Source organism: Clarias gariepinus, chromosome 17 (genome assembly GCF_024256425.1).
Source record: "Clarias gariepinus isolate MV-2021 ecotype Netherlands chromosome 17, CGAR_prim_01v2, whole genome shotgun sequence".
NCBI classification, from domain to species: Eukaryota; Metazoa; Chordata; class Actinopteri; order Siluriformes; family Clariidae; genus Clarias; species Clarias gariepinus.
Genome location: NC_071116.1, coordinates 7,856,563 through 7,880,616, shown reverse-complemented (window position 1 = coordinate 7,880,616; position 24,054 = coordinate 7,856,563). Strand labels below are relative to the sequence as shown.

The following is a 24,054-nucleotide window of genomic DNA, read 5'->3' as shown; positions in this document are numbered from 1 at the left end:
AGAAGAAGAAGAAGAAGAAGAAGAAGAAGAAAGACAGCATTAGGTTTGTCCATCAGTAACAATTTTCCCATTATTAGGGATTATATGTTAAATCAAACGACTTATTGGTGACTCACATCAAGACCAGGCTCCGTTACATCGCCGGGCCCCCCGGGGCCGCCCAGGCCAAAGTTATCTGTGTGCAGCCGCGGATTCTGGTTGGAGCTGCGTGGATGCATGGGTCCTCCAGGGCCACCCATGTTGGAACTGCCATGGAGAGGTTGATGCTGCTGTTGTGGCTGCTGCTGCTGCTGCTGCTGGAGGGGGTTGTGAGATGGGTCCATGCGACTAGAGTGGGGAATCTTAAAAATAAATATATATATATATAAAAAAAGAGAAAACCAAAGAGTGATGTAACTGTTTATGAAACTGAAAGAAGCAAAACGTGTGCCTAAAATCAGAACTTTATGTATGTGAAAGCTGTGGTTTAGAAAAGCAGCTGTCAGTGACATGGCTGAGGGTGCAGCGAGGGCATGCTGTCGTCTCCAATAGCATTCAAGGAGCTCTTACTTTCATATGCAGCATATGGAGACCGTAAAACCATCACCTGCGTTCACTGCGTGGTATTAATGCAGCTAAATCCATGTCAGAGGTATGAGGGAGGTCCCTTAAACTTGTGGGGTTAAACCCATGTGTGGACAGTATATTTTTGTTGTTTTCGGTAAAATAAATTTTAAAAATGCAAAAATACTTGTCAATGGTGTGGATGTGCTACCTGTCCGGACATGGGGTGCCCCATGGGTTTCTCAGGGGTCAGCAGGCCGCTGGGAAGGTCGGCCTGGTAGGAGAGTGGCGGGGGCCCCGTGGAAAACTCGCCCAGGGTCGGAGTGCCGGGGGCATTGGGGAAGTCTGACAAGCCTGGCTGATTGGAATATCCCGAACCGGCTAAGAGACACAGTAACGAAAAAGAAATGCTGTCAGTTTACAGGCTTTACAGTTTTCTGTCAGTACTACAAAAATAGAGATCAATATTCAGTACAGTACATTATTGCTTATCTGTCTAAACATCTATATCTATTATTGTTTTATCTATATAATTCCCCCACAATTTAGCTAGTGCTCTTCCATCTCACGACAGCTATTGATCTTGGTGAAGAAGACTTGAAAAAACAAAAAACAAATAAACAGCTACCAACACATGCATTCTAACCACCACCCATATGAGCTCTTATGCCTTTTCAATATGCATGGGCCCCTGGACATTTGTAATTTGTTGGTGTGGCTTTGTGCTGTCCATGGTCTGTTTTCCTCTGTGTGAGACCTAGCTACAGAAGGTTTAACTGGGATTCAAACTCTTACCACCTGTTGCTCACCTGCAACTTTTTTGCACAATCATAAAGTGAGCCTTATAGTACAAACATTATTCGGAAAAAAAAAATAATAATAACCACCTTGGCTGGGGTAATCAGGCGTGCTGCTACTGCCACCTTGTGGCAAGGATTGGTAGGGCGACGAGGCCGGGCCCAGCGCGGCAATCATTTCCATAACACTGGGCAAGATCATATGACTGGGACTGAGGGTGCGACATCGTTTCAGCGCTGGACCATCCGGATCCTCTTTAATATGCAGATCAGGTTTCACAGGGACCGGCTTCCAACTACACACTGGATCAATAGTGATCTCCTCGTAGTCCGAACTATTAATATATATTAAAAAAATAAATAATAATAAATTTAAAAAAATTCAGGTTTCAGGTAAAGTAGCACTGAAAATCGATTACATTTCAAAGTGTATTGAACTAAGGTCACAATGATGTACAATAAACTTACTTCTGGATATAGATGAGAATGCCCAGCATGTACTGATCCACTTCTAGACCCTCCAGAAGAGCTGTCTTACTGCAAAGACCAGCAGAAAAGTATATGAGGATTTCTAGGAGACTTCACTGAAACCAGCCGTCATGATAGTTCTGTGGTAATGGCTCTGGTTCTAGCAGCAGTCTTGGTATTAAAATGTTTGCCTACACATTTCATTAGATCACTTTTCCTTCGTTTTGAAAGCAAATCCATTTGTGAGTTTTATTTGGACAAACAATACATTCATTAGCTTTTACAACATCAGGTCAAGGCTGCCTGGAAAATTATTTTGCTAAAAAGTTGTAGCTAAAGATATGTAATAGTGTATAAGTGATATTTAAAAGTGAGCCTTTTCAGGGTAAGGCCAACAGTTGCATCGGTGTTCATGCATGTTAAAGGTTACACACAGGGTGTTACAGGTATGTCTAAGTTCTGCTTCATAAACTTGCTTATCAAATGCCCAATCCATGATTTAATTACTAACAGTACCTAAGGGTTTTCACCTTAGGGTAGCACTTCCTCTTGTTCTATTCACATGAGGTTAAATGTGGTGCATCTAAAAACATCCTGATGCAACAGAAAAGGACTCTTACTTGCACACAGGACAGCGCCAAGTTCCTCTCTCACAGTTAAGCTGCAGGTATGACTCCAGATCAAAACACTGTTAAGGAAATACAGCGTAAGCAATAGACACATTTACTAAAATATAAAGCAGGGAGTTAAAATGTATAAGCACCAGGAATTGGAGCAACTAGTCAGCAGTCAGCAACTAGTCAGCAGTTACTTGTTTACATTTTTAGAGGCACAGCTCTATGAACCCAATATTTACCAAAAAATCAGCTTGACCCTCAAGTTAAAAAGGTTCTAGATAACTTTCACTGGGTGCAGAAAACAAACATCCTTATACCTGTATGTGTCTGCAGTCGTGACCCCGAGCTGGAAGCTGGATGCGCCGGAAAGTGATTGGACACTTAAGGGAGACCTTAATGGCCGTCTGCTCGACACCGTCCTCGCCGTTTAGCCCAGGAGTTCCCGGTATTGTTCCGCTGCTGAAGTTCCTCTTGACTGGAAGCAGAAAATGGAAGTACAGAAAAAAAAAAAAAAAAAAAAAAAGAGTAAAAAATAAGCTTATTTATTTATTTTACACAATGTAAGCAGAGTGAGAACTATTAACACCGCAAAGACATACTTTTGGTGACACAGTGCTCGGCAGGCAGGAGCCTCTTCTTCATAAGACCCTGCAACACAGAGCGCACCGAGGGCCGATGGACCAGCTGCAGCACGAACAGATGAGACTGGAGAGGGAAAGAAAGCACACCTTTACAAACATATATCATACTTCGCACAGTATACCTTATATTTATCCCAGGCAGCAAAATACAATATAATAAAGAAAGTTGACCATATTCTGAAAACATCAGGATCTGAACGTTTACCTCGTTTGGAAGACATAAATCTGCTTTCTATTCTATTAAACTTGCTGTGATGTACTCGGAGCCCTTTATGTAGGATTTCAAAGAAGTTTCTTAACAAACATTAGAAATGATTCAAAGTGATTCAGATACATATTTCGATATATTTTTAATCGTGAGGTTCTCAATAGCAAATAGGTATCATGATGAGATCGCATCGAGAGAGCCGTAGTTCTCATCCCTAAAAAAAATAACTGTATTTATCACTTTAACCTCTTCTTTAATCTTTTCTCTCTCATCTTACTTTGTTCTACCAATCTAGGCCTGATCCCAAACTTAATTATGATTATAATCCCTGTTTTAAATGGCCACTTTTGTGATAAACACAAAAAAAGAGATTTCAAAAAGAAAACGAACACAAATACTTACACAGCAGCAGGCAGTGACGGTAATCTGGATGGTGTTCCGACCCGGCTGACACACGTTTTTCAGATAAAGCGGCTTGTGGGATGTTTTGTTGTCGCCGCGCTCAATGGTGAGGGGCGTGGCGTTCACGCTCACCTGCACCGAGGCCGGCCAGTTTGTGTTCATCTGCCGGTCCTCATGATGATAGCACTTAAACTGCAACTCCAGATCCGGCCTAATCAAACAAATGCAGAGGACTCTTCAGCGTGTTATGTACAGTTTAAGTGTTCTAAACATGACATACTCTAGGCTGTGATGATATCATTGTAAGCAAACAACCGGGAAACCCAACAAGAAAATCCCACCAGGCTGAATAAGGGGTAAATAAAAAAAAAAAAAAAAAAAAAAAAAAAAAGAGTTGACATACTCAAACTAACACCTACACCAAAACACAATGTCTTTCACATCCTGTGTGATTTCTCCTTTTATCAATTTATTTCTCTCATTGCTTTAGCTTAAAAGATTGAAATTATTATTGCTGCAGTGTTTTTGCATTTTATAAGCTATTGTTAGCTAGTTCATTCATTTATTCATCTTTAACACTATTTATGTTGTGTACAGGATTGTGGCGTCCCTAAGCCTATCTCATTATCTCTTTACAGTGGCATCGGTTGAGGGGTAGCAATTAAATGGTCAGTTTTTGAAGTAAAAGTTGATGTGTTGGAAGCAAGAAAACATCGTGCAAACATCAGTTCCAGAGCAGCTTGTAGCTGCAGACTAGACAGAGTGGCCACATACTGTACCCCGTACACCGTCAATGGGCATGTAAGCATTAACACCCAAAGGAAAAAAAAAAAAAAAAAGAAGTTGGCCTGCTCAGATGAACCATGCTTTCTTTTACATCATATGGTTTGATGCCTGGCTTATTGGAGAAAACAGCAATATGATGCACTATGAAAGGAAACAAGCTGTCTGAGGCAGTCTGATGTTTGTTTCTGTGTAATGTTTTGCTGGATGTTGTGTTGAGACCTCCTGCCTACACATTGTTGCCGACCAAGTACACTTCATGGCTGCGGTATACCCTAATGGTATTGGCCTCATTCTGCGGAATAATGATAACCCTGATACACTGTACAAGAATTACATGAACATGACAAGGAGGCGAAGGCCCTCAAAATTCTCCAGATCCCCGTCTGATTAATCATCGGTAGGATGAGCTGAACAACCCAGTCTGATTCATGGAGCTCACGATTTACAGATGCCAGATACCACAGCACAACTATAGAGGTCTTGTGATGGGTTTTATCTGTTTTTTGTGTTAAAAAAAAGGAAGCCACAAAATAAAGGCAGGTGTTTATAAAGTTTAGGGCTAATCAGTTCATGCTAAGACAGACAAACTAAATATTTAAAATTTGTTGTTTGATACTTTGCTATGCAAAGACTCTAGAAACCAATTCTTGTGTTGCTGGAAAACTATTCCAAGTACTAAATATATGAAATTGAAGAGCTTGGGATTAGATCATGGGGTTGGACCATGTGATCATGTGTCTGACCTCATCATGAGTGTCTTGTAGACAGAGTCACGCAGCTGGAAGACGTGGTTGCTGACAGCCAGGTTGTGCTCCAGCCGGAAGGGTTCCAGCACCACACCGTCCCTCACGGGGAAAGTCAGCCGCAGGTCATCGCTTGGGTTCCCTGTAGACAGAGGACAGAGTTAGACAGAGAACTAGATCTGAGGTAATACACTCCATCAAAAAAAAAAAAAAAAAAAAAAACACAAAACTGTTTATTTTACTTATTAAAAAAAAAAATTCGAAGGGCAGATGCTGATGTATAAAAAGAAAACATTGAAATACTTGACAGTGCAAAGAGTTTCTGATTATTCAGAGGTACCACAGAACCTTTGAGGAAAGTCTTACTAAAATAACCAAAAAGTTTTAAGGCCACATAAAAAGAGCTCAGTCAAGAAATTAACAACACTGTCAATTCAGTTCTTGCTATAGTGGCTCTAATAAAAATTGTTATAGTCAAATGATGCTTTATAATGCTGTGTTATAGTCACTGGGAGCATGTTTTGTGATTTATCTGTACATGAGGAAGTGCGTTAACAAGTGCTGTAGTTGACGTGTGAAGCAGTATTGTGGGAGAATGTTATCTCTGGTACCTGTAGAGGGCTGCATTGTGTTGATATTGGGCTTGACGTCAGGGAGGAAGGGAGACTTGACATCCGGAAGAGGCGACATAAAGGAGGATGGAATCGAGGTGCCTGGAGTCATGGGAGGAGTAGGGTTCCCTGGGAGGGGTGAGCTGGGGTAGCCAGGCATTGCCCGTCCAGGCTGAAAAAGGACAACAACAACAAAAAAAAAAAAAAACAGAAAATTACATACACAGTATGTGGAACAGTAAACAACTCATAACAATAAAAGACTAACTTTACACACCGTTTATTAATAACATTGCTTTAAAAAAAGAAAAAAGTTAGGTTAGTCATATGCAAATAACCTACTGCTTAGTATTTTTGGAGGAAGTGCTCCTATGAGGTGGAGTAACAAAGTCCAAACTGGGTGCTTCTCAAATTAAAGTTAAATATTAACCTAATGTGACCTGCATACTTGTTTACAGGAACAAATAAACAGACAAAAGGAAAGTAAGAAGAGAGATAATCAAAGATAAAAAGAACACTGACCCCGTTCACAGCCCCTTGATTAAACGTGTTGTACCCTCCGCCTCCGCCCACTCCTGCGGCCATACTCCCATGGTTGTTGCCTTGCCCGTTGAACTGATCCGCCTGGGAAACAAATAATCTCAAGATCAGTTTATCAAATTAAAAGAGAGTCGTGTTATTCGGTCAGCTTACATGATGACCGTTTTGCTAATACGCTGCCACGTGTTCAATATTACATAGCATAAAAAAAAAGTTTACTTAAATGACTATTAAAGTGTATTTATCAACAAAATGCTTTGATGTTTTTAACATTCGTGTTTTTGTGGAACGTTTAAACCACAGATTCGACTGGTCTTTTGCTGTGTGCGACATTTACAAGGTCTTTTCGTGTTCGCTCAGGCAGCAGCACGTATCAGATTCCAGCATTACTGCTCTCACAAAGCAGCAGTTTGTCTACCACAAAATGCAGAAGGAGGAACCTCTTCACCACGAAATCTGATACTGCTAGCTTGTTACAGAGTGCCACATGTGGCTTGCAAAAAGGCAAAGAGTTGTCAAAAACTGTTTTCTACTGCGACTAAGTACGGCATGTCGGTTTCACCACCTTGTAATATTGGCCTGGGTTTCCTGGTCCTGCAGGATACTGGCCCTGCTGAAGCGGCATTCTGTGGGTCGTGTAGGAAGGCGAAGGCGCCGAGCGCTGCGGGCCGGGCCCGTGGTACTGCATGGCCTGGCCGGGGTAAGGACCAGCTGCGCCCATCCCGGAGCTGTACTGCTGCCCCGGAAATCCCTGTGAGAGAGGACGGTTGCATGACTGAGGATAAATACTAATTAAAATGCATTATGGTATGCAAATTACCAATTCGCTCAGAGGAAGTTTTGAAAACACCCGAGTACGAGAATGTAATGCTGAAACTGAGAAAAAAAAAAAAAAAAAAGCTAAAAAAAAAAATACAATAAAAAAAAAAAAAGGTGCCTCTTTTTACTAACCTCAGAGTTGTAAGGGCGCTTCAGCCCCTGCTGGTGTCGTGGCGGAGGACCCTGCTGACCCCCGGGGTAACCGGAGTGTTGAGGCATACGCTGTCCCTGTGAACCGTACATGGCTCCCATTGACGGGGGTCTGGAGCTTACCATCCCCGAGGAAGCCATGCCTGGTGGGCCGCGGGGTCCAGGGTGGGGCATGAACTGAGTGTTGTAAGAGGAAGCACCACCCATCTGCACAGCAAAAAGTAGTAAAACAAAAACACACAAAAAAAATATTAAAAAAAACCCACATACACCCATCAGACCTAGCAGGCTTTAAACAATGGCTGGAGATTTGCCCGTTACTGACATGGACTGGGCTCAGATAGTGAAACAGCCACTAGGTCACAATCATGGACAATCAAATTCGCCCTTAACACCGCAGTTATGATGTGATGTCTACTGCCAACCTGCCAGTGTGTAAAGTCTGTTCATATAATAAGAGTTGGGGGGGAAGCATCTCTTTTTGGAGTAATTAAAGCCATATTCTTGAAAGGTAACGTGTGATATATTGTTCCACCACCAGAGGGCATATTGGGTGCAACCATAAGATTGTACCACACAATAGGCATGCTATATTTCACACACGGAGTGCTCGATGAGGAAAAAAGAAATTTGAGCTGAAATCTTGTAACACCTCCATCAAGAAGAATATTACAGTGGATATGCGTTTTGTTTTCCTGCCACTGATCTCAAAATGAAGCAAATGTCAAAATAAAGGTCATCTGGCTTTTGGTCGAGTAGTGACATAAATTTTTTTTTTCCGTACTATTATACATCCTTTGTGGTCAAAATGTGATCGAGATGACCTGATACCAACAAAGCAGACAAAGACAAAATGAGGGATCCTGCTTACGGGCCCGTAGTTCATCTCCTGGTTCTGCTTTTCCTGTATCGCGGCGACGGTCGCCGTGGCGGTTGCGGTCGCTGTGGCAGCGGCGGCGGCAACAGCAGCGGCGGCGGCTGCCTGCGTGAAGTCGGTAGAAGGACGGACGCCGTGAGGAGGCATCCCGAGGGATCCTCCGCCGTTATTGGGGTAACTAAAAACACAGAAGGCAAAAAACACAAACAAGCCGTCATTCACATGCTGACTCGCATCAGCTCCCGTTCAGCACAACAGGAGCCCATTACTGGCCGCGCTGAGGAACAGATGTTACATATTTTTTCGATGGTGGTGTGTGTGAGCGTAGCTGATTATGCGTGTTGCTATGCAAAGTAGAACGCCTCATCGTTGAAGTGTTCAATAGAGCAAAAGCAAATGATCAGAGTCCAAAGATATATTGCTATGCAAATCACTTTTGTCAGAGTAACAACAATGTGTGTGCGTGACTGGCTTAGGTGAGTCACAGTGCAGGGGCGGGGCGAGGCGGGACTCCTCTCTGAAACACGCCGGAGTGAGATCATGCTCAGCCCCCGCAGCAGTGACGCCGAACCAAAACACTGCCGTCGTCCTACTGCATCATCACTCAAAAGGTTTAATCATAGCCCTGAGGAGAATGATTTAACAACCGGAGACGTGGACTCCCTCTCACCTGCCGCCGTACGCAGGTCCGGTCGGGTAGCCCCCGCTAGGCCGGCCGTACATCCCCTGCTGAATGTAGCCCTTGTTAGGCTCCGGGTAGCCCTGCTGACCCATGAACTGTGGAGAGTTCATGCCAGGGCTGTTGCCAGGCATCATGTGACCACCACCTGAATTGCCACCCGGGCCCATAGGAGCACCAAATACCTAATGAACACAGAAAGAGAGCATCGTTGTTTAATTATTTGCTTCTCTATAATTATGAATGACATCACTTTTTTTTATTTTTTGATTGATGAAAAAAAAGTATCAAGTAACATATCAAGTTTAATGAAAATGGTTATCTTTGTAAAATACAGTATGTTAAACACTGACCACTTTTTAAATCTGATTTCATTCAACATTTTTATATTATCTTTTATTCCAATTCCACCATACATGCAAAGGAGTTATTAAAGAAACGATAATGTAATACCAACCTGCTGAATTTCCACAATAGGTTTGAGAGTTTCGAACAACGCTGAGGAACAAATCTATTTAAATAAATCGAAAAATCTTTTCAGATGCTAATGAGGCCAGGCTTACCTGGCTGGGTGAAGGACTGGTAACCCCCCACACTGTGGTTACCACAGACAGGGAGCCGGGGGGCTGGTTGGTGCCTTGCTGCCAGGACGCTGGGTCATAGGGGTACGAGCCGTCACTGTGGAAGAAGGACAGCATTTAAAGGACGTCAAGGTTAAAATTATCGGAAAAGACAGAAACGCTAGTTTTTCCCTGTTTTTTTTTTTTTTTTAACTCGTTTTCTTTTCACCATGTGACTGGGCAGGTGGTGAATGTTTGATTTACCTACTGTAGGCTGATCTGATTGCAGAATCGACAAAGCAGAAATGACATAATGGATTTTTACGCTCATGTCTTCATGAGATACTGACATATGGCGTTAACAGAGTCGGTGTGTGAATGAGAACGAGAAAGCATTTTTTTCTGTGTGTGTTTGGAAGTCTTTGTGTGACTTGAATGTGCTACAGCCACATGCTCTAGAGGTGCTCGGCGCAATGTTTCCATGGCGACTACAGTCACTTAGAGACAGGAAAGAGTAGCGATGCCAAGGGAGGGGTGTGTGTGTGTGTGTGTGTGTGTAAGAGAGAGTGTTGGTGTTCGTGGATGTGTGTGTGTGTTAGAGTACCTACTGTTTTCTGTATAACTGGATCAAACCAGATTGCTCTCATTTAATCTTTCCAAAATTAGCCAAACTACATTAGGCTGTGCAGCGGATCAAAGTAGAGAAAATACGGCTGGTACAGAAAAAAAAATATCAGCCTGTGATTACACGCCGCCTCGTTTCGCTTTGAAATGAAACTGAATTTTTTCATTCTGATATGGTGAGAGTATTAATAAGCATCCTAATGACAGAAATACCGACAGATCCCCAGCGTACACCGTAGCGTTAATCGATGCCATCAGGCTGTAACTGGTACACAGAACATCAGGTGGAAATAAGTTATACACAGGTTTCATGTGTACAGTCAGTCACTCTGAAGTGTGAAAGCTGCACCCAGAGCCGTACTGAACCTATTTCCAGATCGGTGGACGTTCACCGCTGGCCTGCAGGCTGGTATGTATATATACGGCGGCTCTGAGCGGTTGTGGGGTCAAGTCAGCAAACCGGCTTGACATTAGTGGCACAAAGCATTCCATGGGAGGTTGATTTTTTTTTAAAGAGAGAAAGGAGGAGAAAAAAAAAAAAAAAAAAAAAAGACCACCACCAGATGCACTTTCATCGTACCCCTCTTCCCCTCCCCCTGGCCTCACATCAACCCACCCACACCGAAACAGGAAACCGCTTGTTCCGGCGCCAAAGCCATAGGCGTCCAATCAAAATCGACACGGAGCCCGACAGCGCGGCCAATCAGGATTCAAATCACCGCCAGGGCGCATCCGAACCACGGGCAACGGGTTCAAGAGTCGCAAAGCCCATGGGTCCACTTCTAAAACCAATCTTCGCTGATCATATTCTCACAGGAAAGTGTCAGAACTTAGTCACAAAACTTTTTTTGTTAAAAAAAATTAAAAATAATAAAAATCTATCAATTAATCTGGGGTTTTAATTACAGTATCCTACACACTCGTCAGTAGTAACCGTTCAGCACGCTGCATCGGTGGGAACGATAAGCCACCATAAGGGTATTGAGACGCGTCTCATGCATGTGGTTTTGAGTCTTCTGGGAACGTGAGGAAACGAGTGACGGATCGAGACATCTAGGGGCTCGAGTCTACCGTTTTTAGAGGAGGAAGTGTGTGTGGGTGAACACATACACAAAGTGTACTAACAAATGAAGCAAAGCTGAACAGAGCAGACTGTTTGTTTGTTCACGCACATATTAAGAAAGAGAGAGGAAAAAAACAACAACTAACAACAAGACATGCACACAAAATACTTGACACGCACCTGTGTGGCGTTGGAGGCAGGGCAGGTTTCATGGAGTTGATGGGGTTCATCGGAGGAACGTGGGGGTCAGCTGAGAACCCCGAATCACGTCAACCTGGCAGGCAGTCTAAGAGACAGAGACAACAGAGACAAAATGTCAGAAACAAAAAGGTTTTTTTTTTGTGCGCTTGTTGTTTTTTCGTTATGAGTCACCGAGGGCATGTGAGTGCAGTGTGTGTGTGTGTGTGTGTGTGTGTGGCGTTGTGCAGCTTTACTTTGACGGCTTTACAGTTCAGCCCCTTCAGTAGAATGGGTTAATCTCAGAGCACTGGGACTCGTCTCCGCTCACCCCCACGCTTCCACAACACTCATTTCCCAATCATTGCTCAAGCTGCACACACACACACCAATCACAGAACTAAAAAAGAAGTGCACAAAGAAACTGCATTTCCAGAAAGAGAGAGAGAAGAAGAAGAAAAAATAATAATAAATAAATGCACGATCCTCTCAGATTCCCTTCAGTGCTGGAGATTGTGTGTGTATGTGTGTGAGAGAGGATTCATTTCTGGCTGGAAAGAGCATGAAGACAAAAGAAGAAACAAAAGACTGTGTGAAAAAGAGATAGAGAGAATGTGTGAATATATACATGTATGTGTGCGAGTGTGTGTGTGCGCGCTACTACAGGGATGGAGATGATGGATTTAAGACTCGTTTGTGGACGAGTGAGAACGCCCTGCTCTAAACACCACTGGCTATAGATTCCTCCTCTTCATCGAGAGAGAGAGAGAGAAAGAAGGAGGGAGGCGATGGGTCTATTTATAGCGCTTTGATTTCAAAAGGAAGAGAAAAATGCAGTGTGGAAAAAGCAGCTCAGGATCTCGTGGCGGTCTGTGTGCGATTCGAGTCCGGCTTGAAGATAACGCCTTCAACCCCCCCATCAATTATTCAGAGGGGAACCTCTTCCGAAGACGCTGCTGCCTCGTCGGGGCGTTCTGTGGACGCACGTGTGTGCGTGTGTACGAATTACGCTCGTTAAGTAACGCCAACACTCCCCCCACCCCCAAACACAAACACCCCTTCATCAGAGAGAGCGCGAGAGTGTTATCCTATCCTCTTCTCTCACTCGATTCCTCTGTGGCTCGGTGTCTCCTATCTCGAGGGTAAGCACCGTTAACAGACATGCTAATTTGCTGCCAACATCGGCGCCTGTCACATCACACACACACACCCTGATTCTCATCCTCCGCCCCTCACTGTTTCTGTACAGATTTAGGTCAGACGCCCTACAGCTTGAAAACGAGGGATGGAGAAGAGACTGAGCGAGGAGGAGGAGGAAGAGAGACGAGGGTCACCTACAGGGATAATGAGAGGAGAAGGAGGAGGAGAGAGAAATGCTGCACACACACACACACACACACACACACACGTGTGTATATATATAATACATACATAGATACACTGTACATCTGTGTGTGTGTGTGTGTGTGATTAGTGACAGAAAAGGGAGGGGAGTGTTACATGGATGAGTCGTGTTTGATAACCAGGCGTAATAATAATAATAATAACAACAACAAAGTCCCACTCTGCTGCGGCGCATCAAGGGCGCTTTTTGCCTCGTGATGACACCTGGACGCCGCTCGCCGTGCTTTATTACGAGGATGTCCGCTGCACGGTTGATGCGCTTAATTAAGTCCGCACTTGAACAAAAAGCCAACCTCTGTGATTATTAGCGCCGCGCATTCGAGAGCCCCTTCAGCCTTGGTTTTAGGAGCGGCGATCCTACAACCACGTACTACAAATTACTGTAACGCATATCAGCTGGTCGCGGCCGGACGCAACACTGCAGCTCTCTCTCTCTGCCTTCTGAATGAGCAGTTAGAAGCGTAGAAAGCATAAGCTATGCGTCATGGCGGCAGCCAAAAGAAGGCGCACACACACAGCTTGGCAGCATGCGTTCAGCGCGCACACATAGACACACACACAGTCCTGAACCACTGGATCTTGTTTACGAGCCCCTGGGTAGCATCCTCATCATCTCCCGTCTCTCTTTTCCTCGCTCTGTCTTTCTATATTTGTGTGTGAGACGGATAATGTCTCAAACTGTTCTTCCTTCACAAGGAACAGAACACACTGTTCTTTTTTTTCGCTCTTTCATAGGTGGATTTTAGCCATCTTGCATTCCTCCCCCCCTGTCTGCAGTGCCCAGATCCTGCTGCTGTAACCCCCACCACACACCGCCATCACCAGACCACACTTTGCTAACGACCATTTCCCTGCTTCTTGTGAAATCTCAGTGTCTATTCTTACCCTGCTCTCTCTCTCTCTCTCTCCATCTCTCTGTTTTTCTGTCCCTGGTACAGGTTGTGTCCTCACAGAACAGGAAATTCTCAGCGAGGACACCAGAGCCAGGAATACAGACTTTAAAAAACAGAAACGGGTATCTAATATGTAATCCGTTAAAGCGCGGTCTAATTAGACGAGCGCGTGTGCCGAGCGTTTAACTAAACACGCCTGCGCTTTGCAGAGGCCCTGCGGGCCTTTTTATTTCCGACAGGCCGCAGAAACAGCCGTGTGTCAGCGCTCTTTAAAAAAAAAATAAAAAAAAAACACACACAACTCGAAGTGCAGATTCAGCTCTCTTAGGAGACGGTGTGTTTCAAGTGCGCAACTGTGTAGTGGAGCAGAACGGAGGGAAAGGGCAGGGAGAAAAAAAACAGGGATCCTACACGGGTAAACAGCTGGTTCTGGTGAGAAGCCGGTCCAGGAGTGTGGATCGCTGTGCGTTAGACCAGGACCTCATTTTTAATCTTTGGAGATTTTCTCTGTGACGTCACATCATGAGGCGATAGCTCAGAATAGAGCGTCACTAAAAGACAATAAAACGAGTTAACAACCCACTCGGGACCGCCATGCCAAAGTGAGGGCAATGCTAGTCATGTGACTGGAGAAGCAGCCCCTCCCAGTTTGTGTCCCCGGACTGGAGGAGTGAAGTTCTAGAGGCCTCCATCACACACACACATTGAGGAGTAGACACACACGGGGGAGGGTTGCCAGGGGGAAGGGGATTAGGAGCCACAGGAAGACTGGGTCTGATAACACACATTCCTGCACACACACACACACACAGGGCTGACCAACACTTTTGACAAGCATTGCAAAAATCGTTAAACATCACACAACTGTAAACAGAACAGGTTTCAGGAGTGAGACAACAGGACAGAAAGTCCACACGCAAACAAACAGTATGTCAACTAATAAACTAAAAAGGCTTGCCGTGCCATCTCCATTAATAATCTGAAATATTAAACGCTATTAAATGCTTTTTCTTTTTTTCGCAGAAGTGGAATAGCACCTGCACAGGGGGGCTTTTAAAGCACCTCATTTATTAGCATCCTGTTGGATTTGCAATTCACACCTGAGTGCCGTGTCGATTTTGAAGCGCACTCACCTCGAGGATGTAAATGCCTAAAGCGCGGATAAAGATGAGGAGAGGCGGGACTTCCTTCCTAAGCTGTTGGGTTCTTGGTATTGATAGAAGGTCTGGGAGCTGGTGTCACTTTTGAACGTGGCTCGGTGGAACTTTTGTCGGGAGGGATTTGGATTCTGGGGGCAGGAAGGCAGCAGCTGGGAGAAATGTGCTGGGATTGTTGGGGAATTCCCAGTGAGAGAAGTGCAAACCACAGTTGGGTGAATGTATATGGCTTTCGCTGCTCTACAAGGGAGTGAACAAAAGAAACAACAAAAAAAAAAGTTGGACTAATCCAGCCATCTAGGGGTGTTTTTACTTTAAACACAAGACTGATTTGTACGCTGACCAGGAACGATCCCCCTGGAAATGAACCAGACTTTGGGGTCAAGTGTTCCCGATCCGAGGGTCTTAATGTGAAAAGCCGACACTGCACCAAAGACACACAAATTCATGGATTTGGAACGACTTGATGAATCTCCTGTGTTGGTTGTATAAAAACCAGGTTCAACCAATCATTCATTGCTAGACTCACCTTGAATAGTTTTTTTTTTTGAGCGCACATTAAGTCCTTTACTTTCCGATGCGCAATGAGGGAGGGAACTACGCACGCGTCGTCTCGCAGGTCAGCTGGGTTTGCATAGTGTTTCAGTTGTGTGCTTTAAGCTTGTTTGCCCTCCTCATACCTACAGCCCTAGCATTCTTCTGACGACTCCCTTCGAAAAGAAACAGATCAGACGTCACCACCAGGTACCACGTTACCACCGGGTCGAGGTTTAAAGCCTGGGACAACAAACTTGCTGCTACGAATGTGCCGGGGCATGAGACGAGACGTCTGTAAGTGGTTTGTAAGTTTTGTTTGTGTCTAGCCGAGAGGCAACGCGCCAATGCTGAGGAGCTGCAGCGGCAGAGCGGAACAAGACTATCTCTGCTCAGCACAATTAATGGTGCAGTGAGGGTTTCCTCTAGGTCAAGCGCTCCACCCTTTTCGTCGCGCGTCCTCTCTCTCGGTTCACGAGTCCAAAGTTACACAGGAATACCCGGTATACTTCACCCTAGCCGAGTTAAAGACTACGCAGAGACACGTGCCTCTGCTTTCTCTCGAACTTATGTGAGCGTATGTTATGTAAGTGGGGATCGGGCTTGTCAAACACCAATAATAACAAAGTACAGTACTAGTCGAAAGTTGAGACACTTGAGATTTTAAGACTATGAAAATAACCTATATGGAATTAGTTAATTAACAAACAACAACAACAACCAGTTGTTATTTTAAGACATGAATGTTCGCTGTTGTGAAACAGCATATCAAGTGCACGAGGATGAAACTGGCTTTCATGAAGACCTTCACAGGAAATTAAGACCAAAACTGTACTTCGTTGCTAGAAAATAAGTAAATTTACAGCATGTTTGCATTTTTGTTTTTTTACATTGTCGATTTGTACCTTGCCAAGGAAGACACTCCGATACAGCAGGTGGAAGTATGCACTTACTTGGTTTGTGAGCCGCCGTTAAACACGAAAGAGAAGAAGAGAACAAGGATGTTAATTTTCGCGTGATGCTTAATATTACTGATGTTTTGGGAAAAATTTGTTAAGAGGATAATACTGGCGCCTGGAGACCAATAATCTACTTCCGTTTTTATGGGTACGACTGGCTTTCATATCTGATCCGATCCGTTACAGAGTACGCTACTCTGTTGGCTAGTGCAGAAAGATTGTGTTCTCACTAATCAAAATTAACCCGACTTTGATTATTATTTTTTTTTTTGAGAACAGTCAAAGTGCCCCTGATGTAAAAACGCCCTTAGAGTTACCATCCTCAGAAATGACTGATTAACAAACAGCACCTCAGATTAGAGCCGTCATGAAGGCTTCACAGATCATGAGTAGCAGAAACATCTCAATACATCTGTTCAAAGTTCAAATGTGTTACAGTGTGGAACTAAATAATAATAATTTACTATTATTTTTTTGAATCACAAAGACCATGAAATTAGAAGGCGTGTCCATACTTTCGACTGGTACTTTATAACACGCTTTGGTTTCAAAAGATGGCTTATCTTGTTTAGACAGGAAATGAAAGTAATCAGGGCTTATGAAAATCAAGTGATTAACAATACCAGGCATTAGTGTTTTTTTACAATGCTAAAGTCAAATCAGGCACAACTTACTCACACGTCTAACACTCGAACACCACTCGAACACAAGCGTCGCCGCGCTGGTATGACAAAAAAAAAAAAAAAAAAAAAACATTTTCACACAGTAAAGCATTTGTGCTTTGAATCATAAACAAAATGTGAGCTCATGCATTCAAAAGTCCTTCAACGTTGAGTAACGACATGTACAACATCTGGTCTGGTCAGAAACAGATTAAAAATAAATACATTTAAAAAATCATCATCGAGGTGTTTAACATTTCTTAGATTTCCTTTACAGTGCGCTGCTCGTGCTGGACTCCCGGTGCTCTAAAACTCATTTTCCCTGCATGAGGCGCTTTGAATCGAGCAGCCGCGAATGCAAATGGAGCCACATTGTATTGATTCCTCTTTAACGACTTTGTTACGCCGCTGACTGTCCTTTATAAAAGGCAGAGTCGGCTGGTTCGTTCAAGGGCCTCTGCTTGATAAACTTGTCTGACTTCAACACTCGGTTTCTCCCCCTCCTCCCTACGCTCGCGCTCTCCCTCTCTCCCCTGCAACGTGACTCACTCCGCACACAGTGATGGCTTTCTCTCTTTCAGTGGTGGTGAAGGGGAGAAAACAGGTTGACTGACTGATGGTTCGCCTGATTAACGGTGACACAAGCACCCGATGGAGACTAGCGCACAGACAGCTTACTGCTGGCTCTGCCACGCTGACAAAAGCCACATTATTCTTTCGACGCCGGGCAAGAAAGGCGTACTGAGGAGCTAGGCTCCGCGGGGCAAGGTAGATCTGGATCAGGGTGCAGAATTATTTTCGCCGCTGTCGCGCCCAAGCACTGATACTTGGAGTCACCGGGTCGCACGCTTACATAAACACTTATAAATCATGCTATAATACGTATGTAATGATAGCACCTTGGTTTCACCTTGTCTTTACCCTGCACTGAGTTAACCAGTGACTTCTAGCTTTGTATAATGAACAATGATGCCTTCGGGCTAAGTGGCCAGCTCGGCTTGTCCGTCCGTCTAAACACCACTCCAGAATTTTACTTTTAGTTGATTGCTCTCTGAACCGAATGATGAACATCCCCCCCACTCGTTTAAGACTAAACATTTTACGAGACACTTTATTATTCATCTAGGAAGCTTTCGAGGTGAGCTCAGGACACCGTTCACACATGTGGCCTTCGGGGGCTTAAAAATAAAGCTGTGAGCGTCCTTTTCTCTACGTGGTTGTCTAGAAAAGCGCCTGCTCTCGGTGTCAGTTGACGACATTCAGTCATGTGTAACCAAGCAGGCAGGAAAAAAATACAAATAATTTTAAAAATTAGCGCGTCAACGCTTGAGGTCATGTCTTACATGTGGTGACTACAGAAAAAGAGGGGGAAAAAAAAGAAAATGAAGAGGCAGAAATGTGTTCAGCCGCACACATGTGGCCTCGCACATGGTCAATTCTGGTTAACCTGATTACCGAGTAAAATCAGCTCAGAGGACATTCAAGAAATGCAGCCGACTTTCCAGGAAATAAAACCTCACACATTCTGTCTCTCTCTCTCTTTCTCTCTCTCTCTCTCACACACACACACTTTCTGTGATGTGATGTGAGCACGCTATGAATCAAAGATGCGGACTGATAGATAAAACTAGCGGCTGGGTTTCCAGTCAGAGCTGCTCCGTAAGCATCAGAAGGAGCAAAACAGGACGGCGAGTGCGAGGTGACGTCACGAAGCGAAGCACGGGTCAGAGTTTTGCGGGGGCGCGACGTGGTGTCACGGCATCCATCAGACGAGGAGTTCCACCCCTACACCCTTGTGTGCTGACTCATTTCAGTATGACACACACACACACACACACACAAGCTCTTCCTAGCTTACATTTACACACACGCGCATGCAAATGTACGTCGATTTGGTACCCGGCAGATTTGCAAGTCCTTAACAAACACGGTGTGTGGAAGCTACTGGGTTTGAGAGCAGCAGCGAGAAGATCAGAGAATAAAATAAAATAAATATATATAATTTTAACACCAGACCTTTTATATATACATATATATATATATATATATATATATATATATATAAATATATATATATATATATAAATATATATATATATATATATATATATATATATATAAAAAATACTTAGCAGCTGACATATTTCTACCCAGCATGCATTGCGCAAATACGTCACACAACCATTAGGAGGCTCTACTGAGACCCAGCAGGTCCTGACTGCCGCACTGACTAATAACAGCCGAGCCTATTTTTCAGAATGAGTACAACCTCACATCAACCTCGAAATGAACTTGTCCAGTTTGACATTTTATTCAGCTGTGTTTACGTTCGTTGCGCGTTCTAGACGTCTGCTCGTGCGGCGAGTTTTACAAACGAAGAGTCGAGAGGTCAGTGTGTGCGGACTGCCGTTGATGAAACATGAAACCGATTCCTAATTCAATAACACATTACTTCGCGATTATGATACGATTTTAAACCTACAATTGTTTTACTTCAAATGCTACAAAAAGCTAAATTTTTACTCAGCAACGCGCATCTCGGTCATCCGCTGTAGTTATTTTTTCTAAACAAACTCTGTGAATAATTCACTCTTACTGTTACGGGATGGCAGTGTGTGAGAATAGTTTAGTCTTAACACTTAACTTGTGGGCACACAGCGGTTTCCAAAGCGCCCATGCAGGGCTTCTAACACGCACGATTTTTCAACTAATTAGCACTCACGCTGTAATGAGTGGGATTGTGACAAATTCGAAACCGGCAGATCGGCGGCATTTAAAGTGCACGATTTGTGATAAAATTAACGTTCCTATTTAAATACAGTGCAGAATTAGTTATATCTAAAACTAAATTATTATAAAATTAAATTACGAATCATAACTGCATTGTTCTCTACAACTTATGACATGTGACGGGTTTTAGCTCTCATCGTTTCCTCTTGCTCTTCTCACTCAATGACGTTAATTTGGCTCCTCAAGGACGAAACAACATCTCGATCTAACCAAGACAAAAGTGAATCTGAACATATGCTCTTAATTGCAAATGTAAAAGTTTTAGTTATTAAATCCTCAATACAGTGTGTGTTCATCATCTTGGATTTTTCCTTCACTGTTTAAAAATATCAGAAATATATTTGTAAACAACTGATGCGCAGACATCAGTTTTGTGCCGCGTCCTTTTTATAGTGCCTTTCAGTTCATAGATGAAGACCGGATGAAGTTTGTGCTGCTGCTGTTGTTGTTGGTCCTTCACTCTATTCTCTTAATGGTCTTTCAGATTTGTTAGACAAATGGTTGCCTCGTTAAGTTTAAAAAAATTTTTTTTATCTTAACACGTTAGATCCTCTGACAATCCAGTCATGACTAGGTATGAAACACAATTTCCTTATCTTTGATACTGCGATTATAAAAACATGGAAAACACTTCTCTGATGTGTATCGTGATATTTCTGGTTTATGAGCTCTCTATAAATCTGCCCAAAAATCAGGCTTACTTAACAAAACATTTTCGTTAATCAAAATGAAGCTTTTTTAGGATGTTCATGAAGTTTGTCTTATTAAAATGTCTCCGTATTTAACACTATTCAGAATTTCACAGTCAATAATTATTATTTTTTTACTACAAACTGGCACATCTATGAGCACTCTGGGGATTTTTCGTGGCTGACTGGAATGTGGGTTGAACCTCTGGGCTGGGAAAAATGAAAAGAAAAAAATAAAAAGAAAGAAAGAAAGAAAGAAAATCACCTCCCGCGTGTTGCACATGATGTTAGTCATACTCTCGGCTAAAAACAACCCGCGGCATGTTGCAATGACACTAATGACACATAATTCAGCCTAAATCATTTAAGGTACAAAGTGAACGAAACCAAATTACAAAACTAATCTCCACCTTACACTTGTCCTTTTCCCCCCTTCTATTATTACACATTCTTTAATCATTTTTTAGGCGTCTCTCATCACAAATATCTAAAATGTTACGACCTCTTCGACCCAAGACATAATTTTCAACATTGTTTACAATCATAAATCTTGTACGACTTTTCAAGCACCGGAGGTGTCATTCAGAGGAGACTCCACCTCATCCATAACAACATGCAAAAAAAAGGAAAAGAAAAAAAAAGGTTAAAGATCAGGACAGTTTTATTGCTTCTTAGTGCCAGAATGGCTAAGATAAACTACTTTATGGCGGCTGCTATCACCTACAGGCAGAGAGTCTGTAAAATCCAGGACATCCAATGTATGGGAATGTAAGGGGGAATTTTATTTACTTGTGTGTGTGTGTGTGTGTGTGTGTGTGTGTGTGTGTGTGTGTGTGTGTATATATTATTTGCATTAGACGTTTGCCCGAAGACTAATTTATGGCTCTAACTAATAATAAAAATAGACCTTCTACAATAAAGGTTTTTCAGCACTTGACTTGAGAAGATTTAGCCTTTTGATTGGGTCTTTGTGAGTATCAATTTAACACGCTATTTGTTCTTAGCAGCAGAAATCCTGGCGGGAAATCCAGTGAGTGATTTGTAATAAGTAGAAAAGAAAAAGAAAAAGAAAAAAAGACACACGGCAATTATACGAATGTAGTGATAAGAACATTGTGATCTTTGTGGAAATTACAACATGCAAGAACTGATTGCATCTGTTTTTTTGTTTTTTTTTGCACACTCGGCCAGCACGAGAGGGACTGCGATGCGACGAGACGCTAAGGAGGCATCCTTCACGGAGCGCATCGTCCCCCGTCACCAAGACCAAAGAATCCATTAACCCCGGGTGACCTTGTACACCCGTTCCTCGGCTCAGCCCGAGGAAGAACCCGAGCAAGGAGCTCTTTAAAACCGGCCAGCTGAGCTTCTTCGCTCCACGTCGTCTCCCTTCTGTTCTGAAGGAAATAAACAGGAAGTGAGCGATTTGGGGAGTCGACTTGTACCGGAGATACATTCTACGTGCGGCACTTAATCGTGATTTGAATTTAATTTCCAATCCAAATCAAACTCGTGGAATAATAAGCAAATGCTTCTCGTCACAGGCCTTTCGAGTCCTCGGAGCAGCAAACTGTTCCGCATATTCATCTGAAAGCTTCTTTGATGAGCGGAGAAATGCCTTACTGTGATGCTAATAGGAACATTTTTGCTGAACTAACGAATGTAATTATTTGTGCAGGCCTAATGTGGGTTTAAACAAACTAACGCAGCCGGCGATTCAGCTGATGCAAAGCGGCTTGTGTTCTGAACTAAATGTTCGAATGTTACCCTAATCTAAGCAAATGAAGTTTCTCCTTGCGCAGACACACGGCTCTGAGACCCTCGCCCCGTCATTGGTCCACGCGGCGATAAATTCTACACAACCTGTTGCTCTTTATATGTGGGAAGGCAGGCATGCCATGTCGAGAGTGTGTGAGTGACAACACGGTGGCGGTTTTCCTCTGGTGACCAGATTAAAGGAGTGGGGGAAAAATATATATATACAGGCGTATTTAGGGAACAGCCACGTGGCGGGGCAGAGTGGCAGCGAGACTGAACCAGAGCCGAGCACGGCGCCGATGGAAAGATTAGACTTTACAGGGAGGAAAAAAAATAAAAATCTAACAGATCTACGTCGTCCATTGTGTGAAATCAGGGCAACATTATGAACAACATTATCTCTGCTGCCTTTCTTCTAAAACAGGATATTTGTTTATATATTGCGGTTTTATGTATTGTTTATTGTCACAACGTGCCACGTGTCTGTCCAGATTTGCAGACTAGAAAATATTTACTGAAACAAATCAAATACAATAATACATTTTAAAATTTTTTTAATACAAGGCCTCGAAGCTGATATTCAGGATAGGGCCGAAGCAGGGCTTCAAAGAGACGTCTGAAGAAATCTTGAGATAAAATGATTGAGGAATGCACGAGTAAAAGGTGTTATGGTTTGAAATATTCACTAAACACATCAAGACGTCGCAGTTTAGCCGTGCCACCTCTCCGAGCTTTTAAACATCTACACCCGAGGAGCGTCTTGTGGGAAAAACGCGAGGAAACTCTTTGCAAAAACAAAAAGAAAAAAGAAAGAAACAAAGAAAACGTCTGACGAGCACGTATTAGATTCGCACAGGCGCAATTTCACCATCCGCTGCGTTTCCATAATGATGCCGTTCATCATGATGACGCGTGATCGGAATCTTTCACTAAATAATCACTTAGTGTAACAGATATAAGAGAGGCTTTTCCTATTATTATTTTTATTTTCTTCACATTAACGCTTTAATGCACTTCAACTGTCAGAGTAAGATTTTTCACATGGTGTATGCTTAAAAACTGAAATAAATGTGCTTAACTCTTGTTTTTTAACGCATTGCACAACCTTTAAATCAGCGCTACACTTTCAGTTTCGGTTTGACTTTTCCAGCAGTAAATTTTTTTTTTAAATAAATAAATTATGCTGTGACACAGAAATGTGTTAGTTCTATAGTTTGATTTGTTGTACATCTCACGGCAGGATTTGGACTTTGTGACCTCTGATGTGGTGAAGCTGTGAAGTTATTTATTATAGTTTTTTTTAAGCCATTTTTTGGAAGGAGTCTCCGGTGTCAGCGGCGTGTGTGTGTGTGTGTGTGTGAGACAGTAAAAAGTTTTCCACTCATGGAAATTCTTTCGTCTTACTAACTTAAAGAAGGGGAGGGAGGGCTTGTGAAGGAACAACTATTTATATCTGCTAGAACATAAGTAAGTGATGACTTGCTTCCCCAGATGTTCCTTAGTATTAAACATGACTATTAATAATCATGATCTGCTTTTATTTTATTATTTTTTTTATTCATTTTTTTACATGAGTAGTGCTCGCAGTTTCGTCATAGGAATGGATCAACTCTGTGATTCGTGTCTTTCCTGTCCTTCATTATTTATACTTATGAATTAAAAAACGAACAGCGTTTGAGAAATGGCTAATTTCCATACTGATTGTCTTCAGCTTCCAAACTTCGCCCCTTCTTTCACCACTTTAAGGACTTTCCCCATTCTCCTGAAGGCTTTAAGTGCAAATCCGCCTTTGGGTTGCTCAGGCAGGCCACTTGAACCCACTGCGGTGTCTATGGATTTTCTCAAGAGGCCAAGAAGTGATACATCAGCCTCTGGACTACAGAATCAAATGGTTATGCAGGAA

At 43.0% G+C, this 24,054-nt stretch overlaps 1 protein-coding gene across 1 annotated transcript in view; it reads right to left on the bottom strand.

Moving 5' to 3' along the window:
• Positions 1 to 24,054, bottom strand: part of zmiz2 (zinc finger, MIZ-type containing 2) — a 35,649-nt gene that overhangs the window by 2,376 nt on the left and 9,219 nt on the right. The window contains exons 2-18 of the mRNA XM_053516259.1: positions 11,309 to 11,414; positions 9,445 to 9,559; positions 8,873 to 9,066; positions 8,197 to 8,380; positions 7,308 to 7,532; positions 6,922 to 7,107; positions 6,339 to 6,440; positions 5,817 to 5,988; positions 5,206 to 5,347; positions 3,677 to 3,887; positions 3,025 to 3,130; positions 2,743 to 2,900; positions 2,429 to 2,496; positions 1,809 to 1,877; positions 1,431 to 1,675; positions 755 to 924; positions 117 to 341 (exon numbers count right to left, since the gene is read on the bottom strand). Coding sequence (XP_053372234.1) covers positions 117 to 341; positions 755 to 924; positions 1,431 to 1,675; positions 1,809 to 1,877; positions 2,429 to 2,496; positions 2,743 to 2,900; positions 3,025 to 3,130; positions 3,677 to 3,887; positions 5,206 to 5,347; positions 5,817 to 5,988; positions 6,339 to 6,440; positions 6,922 to 7,107; positions 7,308 to 7,532; positions 8,197 to 8,380; positions 8,873 to 9,066; positions 9,445 to 9,559; positions 11,309 to 11,358 — 2,622 coding nt within the window. The 5' untranslated portion in view covers positions 11,359 to 11,414. The remainder of the gene's footprint in view (positions 1 to 116; positions 342 to 754; positions 925 to 1,430; positions 1,676 to 1,808; positions 1,878 to 2,428; positions 2,497 to 2,742; positions 2,901 to 3,024; positions 3,131 to 3,676; positions 3,888 to 5,205; positions 5,348 to 5,816; positions 5,989 to 6,338; positions 6,441 to 6,921; positions 7,108 to 7,307; positions 7,533 to 8,196; positions 8,381 to 8,872; positions 9,067 to 9,444; positions 9,560 to 11,308; positions 11,415 to 24,054) is intronic.